The sequence below is a fragment of the Cynocephalus volans genome, chromosome 2 (assembly GCF_027409185.1).
Source record: "Cynocephalus volans isolate mCynVol1 chromosome 2, mCynVol1.pri, whole genome shotgun sequence".
NCBI lineage: Eukaryota > Metazoa > Chordata > Mammalia > Dermoptera > Cynocephalidae > Cynocephalus > Cynocephalus volans.
In genome coordinates, this window is record NC_084461.1 from 82525913 (window position 1) to 82538541 (window position 12629).

At 38.2% G+C, this 12629-nt stretch overlaps 1 protein-coding gene across 1 annotated transcript in view; it reads right to left on the reverse strand.

Moving 5' to 3' along the window:
* Positions 1 to 1635: 1635 nt before the first annotated feature.
* Positions 1636 to 12629, reverse strand: part of SPATA9 (spermatogenesis associated 9) — a 31908-nt gene continuing 20914 nt past the window's right edge. The window contains exons 4-5 of the mRNA XM_063086347.1: positions 12490 to 12585; positions 1636 to 1902 (exon numbers count right to left, since the gene is read on the reverse strand). Coding sequence (XP_062942417.1) covers positions 1636 to 1902; positions 12490 to 12585 — 363 coding nt within the window. The remainder of the gene's footprint in view (positions 1903 to 12489; positions 12586 to 12629) is intronic.

A 12629-nucleotide genomic window follows, 5' to 3' on the forward strand; every position in this document is an offset into this window, starting at 1 on the left:
GCCACACACAGCTGCTGCCAGCCTGAGAGATATGAAGTCTCCTGTTCAGTGAGCCAAAGTACTTTTAATGCCTATGAAATTTTCAAATAAAGGGCTTTTTTGTTTTTTTGTTTTGTTTTCTGTAGAGGACTTTGTGCATGTATGCATAAGTAAATTTCCCCATAAGTGTTAGAGATTCAGGGTTTTGTTCTTCAGAATTCACAGGCAGAGTTGATACTCGGTTCACGCTGGTTTTGCCACGCTGTTTATTTATGGCCAGCACTGTTCTGGTTGCCTGGGTGCTGATCATGCAAAACTCAGCACACAGTAGAATATAAGAGTAAGTGGGACCAGAAAGAACTAGGTTGAGTAAGTAGATTATGAATTCAGAGTGAGAAGAGCTGTTTGTCAAGATTGGAACCTAGTCTCAAAGCACAGTAATCTTAGTGCATAGGGTTGAATTAAGAGTCTAAACCTAATAATATTCTAAGGGGTCCACTTGCACTCTTTCCCTTAGTTATTGTAAAAATAGTAAGTGAATAACGTATGTATTGTCAAGGCTCTGCTTATAGAGCCCTTTGTTACATATTATTACGTTTCCTTTTCTGTTGGAATATGGGTAGTAGGAGGGAATACAACACTTATTCTCAGACGACTACTGAGCCAGACGTGGGTTTTTTATAAATACTGTTTATGGCAGCAGCTACTCACCAGGTACAGATTATATGCCATCTCTGGGATGGGTACATCTCAGTTTATTATATCAAGTGTTAATACTCCAATGACCAGTCAGGTCTTAACATGTGTTCAGAATTTGAAGTGCGTGGAAGAAACCAAAAGTACTTCCTGCAGGCAAAAACCGTGGTCCTGGTTTGCAGTGCCAATTACAGAAGCATTTTCTCTTGGGAGCCAGTAGCAATAATGAGTAATATGGGCTTGATTTCTCATTCTAAATTTGTGTCTCTAAATCCTTAAATAAAAATGGACAAAATAAATAAATAAATAAATAAAAAATAAAAATAAAAATGGTACATCATGTCCTGTCCTTGTATACAGAAGTCTTAGCAAATTTGTAAGTAATATTTTGTTTTATGAATTTATAGCATCTATGAATTGCAAGTCCTTTATAACTTTGCAGGTGAGTTATAAAAAAATTAATAATAGGCAGACTGATAATCTGCAGCCTGCAGATAGAAATCAAATATCTTTTTCAGAGACAATAAGAGGATATGTGGCATTTTGGTGTGTGTTTGTTGTTTTGTTGTTTTTTGGTCCCAGATAAACAGACACTTTAAACAAGTCTTTAATAAAAACATAAATGTCCTATAAATATGCCTATATTATAAACCACAGTGTAAAGTCTAAACCATAAAAGTGTGAATTTTCTTGTTTATTAAAAATATCTTATAGTCAAAAAAAATCTGAGGCATACATATATTCTACATCAATGTTCATTTTATTTTCTCTACCATACGTATACTAGAAAATGACATTTTAGTAAGTAGTTCCCCCTGCCCCCTTTTTTTTAAAGCAGAGCATTTGGTATATGTAAACTAATCTCCTAGGTTTGTCAAATGAAATGTGCCATTAGATAACTCTTAAGTTCTGTTCTGTGGTATCTGTGTTCAGATTTTCTCATTCATTCATTTCAGTTGATTAGTCAAACACAGAATGTAAAACCTGGATCTTGTTACTCTGCTTATTAGCAGAAATCTTGGGGTGATGTGAAATATTGTCTGGCTTCTCTGGCAATGACCTGTAAGGTTTTGCTTTGATTTCATCTTCAGGAAATATAGGCTCCAAAAGCATGGGCTCAGAAAAGGCTTTTCTAAAATTTTTACTGTCTTCTATGTTTTGTCTTATGGATTCTTCTTCTTGGAAAATGTTCTTTATCTTCTCCAGCACAGCATTAACACAGACTGCCTATATAATAAAAAAATTTTGAGAGAAGTTTTTTAATTATGTTAAGTGAAATAAGCCGGACACAGAAAGAGAAATACCACATGTCCTCACTCATAAGTGGGAGCAAAGAGAGAGAGAGAGGAAGAAAGAATCACAATAATCACAGAAACATGGTTACTAGAGGTGGGAAAGCAGAGTGGCAAGAAATTGATTAATGCACACAAAGAATGCTTACATTTTATAATGATGAATATGCTAATTATCCTGAATCGATCATCACATATTGCATACAGGTATTGATATTTAACTCTGTACCCCACAAACATGGACAATCAACTACGTTTCAACTTTTTTTTTTTAATTATCAATAATTTAAACCCAAAAAAGTAAAGTTTCTTTTTAAGCTACTAACCACAGATACAATAAAATATTTAATAAAGTCAGTAATCTACATATCATAATAAAAAAGCATTTTCTTTTAGAACACCTGGCACATGATAAGCATTGGGAGATTGATTCCTTCCTTGTTACACCACAATCTAGAGAGCAATTTAAAGCCTAGTATGCTTCAATAGAGATGTGCTTTACATCTCTTTTTCCCAGTTCATTAGATGTTTTATATCTTTATTCTCCTGATTTAATTAAATGAAACATTTTCTCAGAGATGGAATTTGTCCCCAAACACGTAGGTTTTTTGTTTTAATTTTCTTCCCCTTAGACTTACCTATATCTGTGTGTACAATGGGAAAGATGTAAATATTTTGGTAGCAATTTAGAAAGCTAGTATGTTAATGATTTCTAAGTAAACACTTTCCTGCCCCAAAATGCCACTCAGTACTTTAAGGAGAAGAGTGTCAAAATAAAACAGAAAAATAATTTCAAAAATTCAGAATCTCTAAGAATTGTATCGATAAAGCTTACTCTGCAAGTTCACTGTTGATGACAATGATGATGATGCCAAATATTTAAGTCAAGAAACCAGAATAGAAAAATCCATGAACTATGAGAAGACCTACACTAGTTGATTTTACAAAAGAGGTGCCTCAGGTAAAATAATGGATTAAACACTTACAAGGTTTTCCCCAAAGAGGTGCCACAAAAGGACTGAGGGCCTCCGGCTTGTTGTGTCAATTTCCTCCTGCCCTCATGTTCCTCCTTTTTTCTTGCCTGCCTCTCACTATAGAATACAAGAACCCAAATGCCTTCCCTTACTTCCCTGAGGTTAGCATGTGGCCATGTGACCTTGTGGCCAGTGAAATAAAATGATACATATGCTGGGAAGGAAGTCAAGAAGGATTTTTGGAAAAGTTTTTCCTCCTATATAAAGAGAATCTTTGTCTTTTGCCTCTACCTTTCTCTCCCCTCCTGCTTTGGACACTGATATGGGTGTAAAGCCTGAATGTGAGGCAACAAACCCAAGAACTAAAAACAAGTTTTAGAAGAAAAAGATGGAAAGCATCTTGGTCTGTTAAGGTTGCTATAACAAAGTAAACTGAGTAGCTTGAAAACAACAGAAATTTATTCCTCACTGTTCTGAAGGCCGGGAAGTCCAATATCAAGGTGCCAGCAGAGTCAGTGTCTGCTGAGGTCTGGCTTTCTAGTTCATAGATGGCACCTTCTAGCTGTGTCTGCAGATGGTGGAAGGGACAAGACAGCTCTCTGGGGGCTTTTTTATAAGGGCACCAATCCCATTCGTGGGGGACCTAATCATCTCCCAAAGGCCACACCTGCTAAATTATATCTGTGCTCATTCTAACCGCTCTTGTTTCAGTCTCAAAAATGAAGAGTCTTGGTCAAAGTCAGTATCTCTCCATCTTTGCTTTTAACTTACACCCTACCATCTCCTCTACCTCACCTTGTGGGTTAAGTTTCAATAATGAATTTTGGGAGAACACAAACATTCAGACCATAATGCCTGAGGTTTTTTTGTTTTTTTTTTTTTTTTTTTTTTAAAGATGACTGGTAAGGGGATCTTTACCCTTGACTTGGTGTTGTCAGCACCACGCTCAGCCAGTGAGCTAACCGGCCATCCCTATATAGGATCCGAACCCGCGGCCTTGGTGTTATCAGCACCACACTCTCCCGAGTGAGCCACGGGCTGGCCCATGCCTGAGTTCTTGATGGCAATGTAGATCAATTTTTCAAGACTGGAACTGACCGACTCCAGACTTCTAATTAAGTAAGATATTTAAATGTCAATAACTAATAAGATACTGTCAGTCAGGTATTTTGTTACTTGCACCTGAGTATATCCAAACCCAGGGCTGAAAAACCTTCAATCCATTACTTCAATCTGCAAACACCCTCATCTATTTATCTCAAATATGACCATTTTCTATGAATGCCATGCTGTGAAAAAAGGGTGAAAAGTTCTGTCCTATTAAATACATTCCCTGTTCCCTCACCTACAAAATTATATCTGTACCCATTCTAACTATTTTGTTTCAGTTTCAGAAAATGATGGGTCTTGGTCAAGGTCAGTATCTCCCTATCTTTGCTTTTAACCTATACCCTACCATCTCTATCAATTATTCCCTGTCTCTTCACTCTCACTCTCAACTAGCTCTTCCCCTGCAAGCTAAAACTTGTTTGCGTATCTTCCATACTACAATAAAAAAATATTTAAATCTCTAGGACCCTGCTTTCTTGATTGCTACATACTCTCCTTTCTTGGTCAAACCAGAGTCTACTTTCATGGTTTCCATTTTATCATCTATTCACCCTGAAACCTGCTTAATTCTCTCCTTATCCCATTGTACCACTGAAATAGTCCTCAAGATGGTTAACCCCAACATCTTTACTACTAGATCTAAGAAACACTTTTCAAATCTTCATTTTATTTGACTTTACTGCTTGTACTTGACACTTAACCACTCACAACTACTACTTTCCTGACACTATTTCTCCTGATTCTCTTCCTATTTGTTTGTTATTTCTTTGTCTCCTTCATGGATCCTTTCTTAGCTCACCGTAAATGTCACTGCTCTTCACATTTCTGTTGATTTACCACTCTTTTCTCTTGGCATGGTTCCAGTCATAGGGCATTAGCCTCCAACAAATATGACATTTGTTTTCAAAACCATAAATGCAACCTTGACTTCTCCTGGGCCTTTAGATGCATATATGATTATCAGGTCACCTGATAAGAATTGTTTCTGTTATCTACTTACAAAGTTTATAGCATGACAAATTGTGTGGGATGATTTCAACAGCCTTTGAGAAATTAAAGTTTAATTTTGGTTTTAGTCTTGTTTTTGTTTTCCCCACAGCCATTTTATTCTACCTATTGTTTGCAATGTATTTGCATCTAAGCTTGGTTGAATGTCAATTTTGTATGTGATCTGCATTTAAGATATTGAGCACTTCCCAAAATTTTAAACCACCTTAAAAATATTTGACAAATTTAGGCTTTAAAAAAAAACTGAATTAATATGTTTAAAAGTAATTGCTTTTTTAAAAAAATTTTTTTCAAGGACGTCTTGGTTATTCTTGACCCTTTGCATTTCCCTATACATTTTCAACTTACACACACATACCTGCTTGAATTTTAATTGAGACTGTACTGAATCTATAGATTGTGGGGGGAAATTTAATCTTTCTTATAGTGTGTTTCAATATGGTAAAAAAAAAAAAAAAAAAAAAATACCAAAAATGTGTAAGAACTCTAACCAAAAAAAAAACATTAAAATGTTTAAGAGAAATTAAAGAAGACCAAACTAAGTACAGGGATATACCATGTTCATGGATTAGAAGGAAGACTTATTCTACCAAAACATTAAAAATTACATCCTGTAATTAATACAGTGCTGAACTGGTGCAAGAATAGACAAATAGATTCTCTGTTATATTTGGTTGGTCTATAAACAGACGAACACATAAAGGACACTTGATTTATGACAAAAAGAGTGCTCTAGGATAACAGGAAAAGGGATTTAAAAATTTTTTTTTTGGCTGGATCAATTGGATACACATGCGGGAAAAATTTGACCCTTCATACCAATTCCAGATGGATTATAAATCTAAAAATAAAAGGTAAAATAATAAAGCTCTTAGAATATAACAGAGGAGAATATTTTCATGACTTTTGGTGTAGGCCACGATTCTCTAAGTCACAAAAAGCTCTTAAAGGAAAAGTTTAGTAAATTGGACTACATTAAAATTAGGAACTTCTGCTTTAAAAGACACTGCTAAGAGAGTGAATAAGGCAAGTCACAGAATAAAAGAAGAAATATGTAATCAAAAGAGGTCTTGTTCCTAGAATATATTTTTAAAGTACAAATCAGTATTAAAAAACAGACATCTCTCAGTAGAAAAATGAGATGAGACTTTATCAGAAATTCACAAAAGAGGATATCCAAATGTCCAATTAGTATATGTTAAGGTACTCAATCTCATTAATAATCAAGGAAATGCAAATTAAAACCACAATATGATAGTACTACATACCCAGAAGAATGGCTAAAAGGGAAAAGATTGACAATACCAAGTGTCAGTGATGATATACAGTAATTGGGACTCACATCTGCTGGGATGAAGGTGAGTTGTTAAAAACCATTTAGGAAACTGGCAATATATACTAGAGATGAACACATGCATACCCTATGGCCTACCAATTTCAACAAAAGATATGTATGAGAATATTTACATTAACCTTATTCATAATATCCAAGACTGGAAATAATCCAAATGTCCATCAGCAGTAGAATGGATAAATAAATGGTGATATAGTCAATCGATGGAGCACTGCACAGTAATAAAAATGAACAAACTTTTGCTACGGGCAACACATAAATCTCACAATGGCAATGTTGAGCAAAAGAAGACAAACACAAAAGAATATATACCATATGATTTCATTTATATACAATTAGAACAATCAAACTTTCCATACTATTACAAGTCAAAATAGTTGTTGGCTTTATAGAAGAGGGTAGTGATTGTGAGGGAGCAAGAAAGAGGCATCTTAGATGATGGTAGTGTTTTGTTTATTGACCTGGGTAGGGCATAGATTAATAAATTTTGTGATAATTCATCAAGCTGTGAACTTTTCTTTGTATCATATTTTTTAAATTAAAATTAATTGAACAAAAAATAAAGCCTTTGTAATTTATAAAATATTTTATATTTTTAAGATTTTGCAATCCAAAATACACCAATACTTGTGTTTCTCAAAGTCATAAACCCAAAATAATGGTATACTCAACAACCATGGCACAATGGCTGAGACAAAACAATTGCAGCTAAATGAAACCAAAATTAAAATGTTTAGACCAAAAAATCCTCAAATGGTTATACACTTTATAAAAATAAAATAATTTTAGTTATTTAAGCAGATTGGTTTCTGGTGGATTGACTTGGCTCTTCAGAAAAGTAAATTTTTAATACAAAATTATTTTGTGTAACAAGAGAATGGTACCTTAGTTTGTGAATGGTATCATTAAAAATAATACTGTAGGGGAGTTTCAAGATGGCGGTGGCTGTGGCGGTTGGTGCGGAGTAGCTGAGGTGGAAAAGGCGGCCACTGGGCCTCAGGCAGCCGGGAAACTTGTGGACCTTCCTCTTGCCATCTCTTAAGGGAGGACCACTGCTGCTGGCTGGTCGTGGGGGGTGACTGCCACTTTGCCCCCGGCAGCAGAGGCTGCCTCATTTACAGGCAACAGCTTTGAAGTATGGAGCAGGAAAAGAACTGTTTCTTAGCTGCAAAAGCGAGTCTCGAAACAGGGAACACAGCGCCAGGGCTGCTGTGGATGCAGCCAGGACCCCGGAGGCCGGGGCCGCACTGAAGGCGGCCAGCTGCCCTACTCAGGAATCGAGGTTTCAGGCCGGCATTAAAGAAGATTCCTGGGAGCGCCTGAGCCCTGCCGCGACTGAACAGCCCGAGGCGGCAGCGGCCGAGAACAGGGAAGACGACAAACCAGAGACAGAGAGTGAACACCTGACCTGGCACAACCCTGTGAGTGACCCCGGGCTCAGATCTGTTGGGGGGGGGGGTTACGCCCACCCAACTCCCGCCTGCACCACCAGGCCACTCACCGCCCCGGGGCTGCCTCCATTTTCCCAGGTGCTCGCAGCCCCGCCTGGCTCGGCCATCACTGAGCCCTCCCACTTGCTTCGCCTGGCGCGGGGCTTTCCGGAGCCTGCGGACTGGCCTCCCCTCCCACTCCCTCCCCCCGGTTCTCTGGCGGGGCTGGTGGCGGGGGGAGTCCCCAGCCAGTGTCGGGAGGGCAAGGAAGTACGGGCGGGCCGACTGTCACTCCACCACACCCTGGACTCTGGCCCCCAGTAAACTTCCAGTTACTGGGAGGCAGATACCATCGCTGCAGCCACCAGTTCGGAAAAATGCCTAACCAATTTCTGGTTGGGAATAGCGTGAGTTCCCAGGTCCACTTGAACCTGCCGGAGAGAAGGCTGCAGGTGGGCACTAGATTTGGTCTATGCTGGGGTGATACAAAGGTGAACAAGCCCCGAGAGAGATCTACACAGTGCTACAAAGGCACCCAGAGAGACCAGTCGTCTGTGCCTAGCAGAAACCTGGTAGACTTCCTGGGTGAGGTGGTGCCGAGCAGGGTCTTGAAGGCCCAGCTGATAGACGAGGGTTGCAGAAGACACGCCCCAGCCCAGCACAGTGTGCACAGAGTGGGGAGACGTGCAACCTGGGAGGCAGAGACTTGACAGAAACCACACACCCGGTGGGGGCGCCACTGCACTATCCAACAGCCTGGGCCAGAGCACAGGGAACAGGGAGAAGTCCTGCACAAGAAGTGAAAGCTCAACAGAGATCACACACCCTGTGATCCACCAGCCCAGCAGAGTCCAAGCTGACCAGAAAGGTGGCTCCCCGGAGAAGCCCAAGACCCGAGGCAACCACACACACAAGGCACTAGAGGCCAACTGAGCAGTCAGGGAGGGAGCCATACGAAATTGGCAACCACAGCAACATCCTAGTTAATCATCAGTCTCAAACCAGTGGTCTGTGAAACCCCCTGCCGCAATGAATAAACACCAAAAAAAAGATACCAGAAATACAAAAAATCAAGAAAGTACACCACCAACAGTTAATAAATCTCAAACTCTAGATCCTATAGAACAAGAAGCCCTTGAAATGACTGACAAGGAATTTCGAGTGATAATTCTAAGGAAACTGAATGAGATACAAGAAAACTCAGCTAGATATCATGATGAAACGAGGAAAAGTATACAGGATCTGAAAGAGGAAATGTACAAGGAAATCAATGTCCTGAAAAAAAATGTAGCAGAACTTGCTGAACTGAAGAAGTTATTCAGCGAAATAAAAAACACAACGGAGAGTTTAACCAGCAGGCTTGTCGAAGTTGAAGAGAGAACCTCTGAACTTGAAGATGGGCTGTTTGAAATAACACAAGCAGACAAGAAGAAAGAAAAAAGAATCAAGGACATTGAAGAAAATCTGAGAGAGATATCAGACAACCTCAAGCGCTCAAATATCCGAGTCATAGGTATTCCAGAAGGAGAGGAAAATGGAGATTCCATTGAAAACATATTCAACAAAATAGTGGCAGAAAACTTCCCAGGTATAGGAAAAATCACAGATCTTCAGATCCAGGAAGCTCAACGATCTCCAAACGTATTCAACCCAAAAAGGCCTTCTCCAAGACATGTCATAGTCAAATTGGCAAAACTCAGAGACAAAGAGAGAATCTTAAAAGCTGCAAGAGAGAAGCGTCAAATCACCTATAAGGGAGCCCCAATCAGGCTAACATCAGACTTCTCATCACAAACCCTAAAAGCTAGAAAGGAATGGGATGATATTTTCAAAATACTAAAAGACAAAGATTGCCAGCCAAGAATACTCTACCCTGCAAGGCTATCTTTCCGAAATGAAGGGCAAATAGTATATTTCTCAGACAAACAAAAACTGCGGGAGTTCACTACCACACAACCACCCTTACAAGAAATTCTCAAGGGAGTATTGGGTTTGGATCCTGAAAAATAACTACCACTGCCATAAAAACCCAAGAAAAATCAATACCCACTAGTATAATAAAAATGGCATCCATGAAGAGAAAACAAACAAAAACACTATCTACAACCTAAGGAACCAACAAACACAGAAACCAAACAGTAAATCAGAAAGCAAGGAACAAAAGACACCTAAGACAACCAAACAACCAATAAAATGCTAGGAATAAATCAACACCTTTCAATAACAACTCTTAATGTAAAAGGCTTAAATTCCCCAATCAAAAGACACAGATTGGCTGACTGGATCAAAAAGGAGGACCTAACTATATGCTGCCTACAAGAGACCCACCTCACCCATAAAGATTCACACAGACTAAGAGTGAAAGGATGGAAAAAGATTTACCATGCAAACAGAAAAGAAAAACGAGCAGGAGTAGCTATTCTTATATCTGACAAAATAGACTTTAAACTAAAAACCATAAAAAGAGACAATGAGGGACACTACTTAATGATGAAAGGACTGATCCATCAAGAAGACATAACAATCATAAATATGTACGCACCCAATGTTGGAGCAGCCAGATTTATAAAACAAACTCTATTAGACCTAAAGAAGGAAATAGACACCAATACCATAATAGCAGGGGACCTGAACACCCCACTGTCAATATTAGACAGATCATCTAGGCAAAGAATCAGTAGAGAAACACAAGATCTAAACAAGACTCTAAACCAATTGGAATTGGCAGATATCTACAGAACATTCCACCCAACAACCTCAGAATATTCATTCTTCTCATCAGCACATGGATCATTCTCCAGGATAGATCACATATTAGGTCACAAATCAAGTCTCAATAAATTCAAAAAAATTGGAATTATCCCATGTATCTTCTCAGACCACAATGGATTAAAACTAGAAATTAATAACAAACGAAACTCTGGAAACTATACAAACACATGGAAATTAAACAGCATTCTACTTAATGACATATGGGTCCAAGAAGAAATCAAGCAGGAAATCAAAAAGTTTATTGAAACTAATGAAAACAATGATACATCATACCAAAACCTGTGGGATACTGCAAAAGCAGTATTGAGGGGGAAATTTATTGCATTAAACGCTCACTTCAGAAGAATGGAAAGATGGCAAGTGAACAACCTAACACTTCACCTTAAAGAACTAGAAAAACAAGAACAATCCAAACCTAAAGTTAGCAGACGGAAAGAAATCATTAAGATTAGAGCAGAACTGAATGAAATTGAAAACCAAAAAACAATTCAAAAGATCAACGAATCAAAAAGTTGGTTTTTTGAAAAGATAAATAAAATTGACAAACCATTAGCATGGCTAACAAAAAAAAGAAGAGAGAAGACTCAAATAACCAAAATTAGAAATGAAAAAGGCGATATTACAACTGATTCATCTGAAATACAAGGAATCATCCGAGACTACTATAAACAACTAGGAGAAACACTTCAGGAAATAAGACTGGGCACAGACTTCATGAATACGACCCCAAAAGCACGGGCAACCAAAGGAAAAATAAACAAATGGGATTATATCAAACTAAAAAGCTTCTGCACAGCAAAAGAAACAATTAAAAGAGTTAAAAGACAACCAACAGAGTGGGAGAAAATATTTGCAAAATATACATCTGACAAAGGATTAATATCCAGAATATATAAGGAACTCAAACAACTTTACAAGAAGAAAACAAGCAACCCAATTAAAAAATGGGCAAAAGAGCTAAGTAGGCATTTCTCTAAGGAAGATATACAAATGGCCAACAGACATATGAAAAAATGCTCAACATCACTCAGCATCCGGGAAATGCAAATCAAAACCACATTGAGATACCATCTAACCCCAGTTAGGATGGCTAAAATCCAAAAGACTATGAACGATAAATGCTGGCGAGGTTGCGGAGAAAAAGGAACTCTCATACATTGTTGGTGGGACTGCAAAATGGTGCAGCCTCTATGGAAAATGGTATGGAGGTTCCTCAAACAATTGCAGATAGATGTACCATACGACCCAGCTATCCCACTGTTGGGAATATACCCAGAGGAATGGAAATCATCAAGTCGAAGGTGTACCTGTTCCCCAATGTTCATTGCAGCACTCTTTACAATAGCCAAGAGTTGGAACCAGCCCAAATGTCCATCATCAGATGAGTGGATACGGAAAATGTGGTACATCTACACAATGGAATACTACTCAGGTATAAAAACGAATGAAATACTGCCATTTGCAACAACATGGATGGACCTTGAGAGAATTATATTAAGTGAAACAAGTCAGGCACAGAAAAAGAAATACCACATGTTCTCACTGATTGGTGGGAGCTAAAAATTAATATATAAATTCACACACACACACACACACACACACACACAAACCGGGGGGGGGGAGAAGATATAACAACCACAACTACTTGAAGTTGATACACAAGCAAACAGAAAGGACATTGTTGGGGGGAGGGGGAGGGAGAAGGGAGGGAGGTTTTGGTGATGGGGAGCAATAATCAGCCACAATGTATATCGACAAAATAAAACTTGAAAAAAAAATAAATAATACTGTACAGTACACTCTTATACACTATTATCTTTAACACATAAAATAAATGTATATGTTTCTAGATTCTAGTCATTTTCTTTACTTACCAAATAAATTAGCACTGCATATGAAGCATACATTATGCTAGTTAAAGCAGTCTTTGCTGGAAAGGAAATGATTTCAAACAAAGAACCCTTTCTGGCCTGCAAGAACAAAAAAGATTTTTTAAATAAAATAATTAAAATTA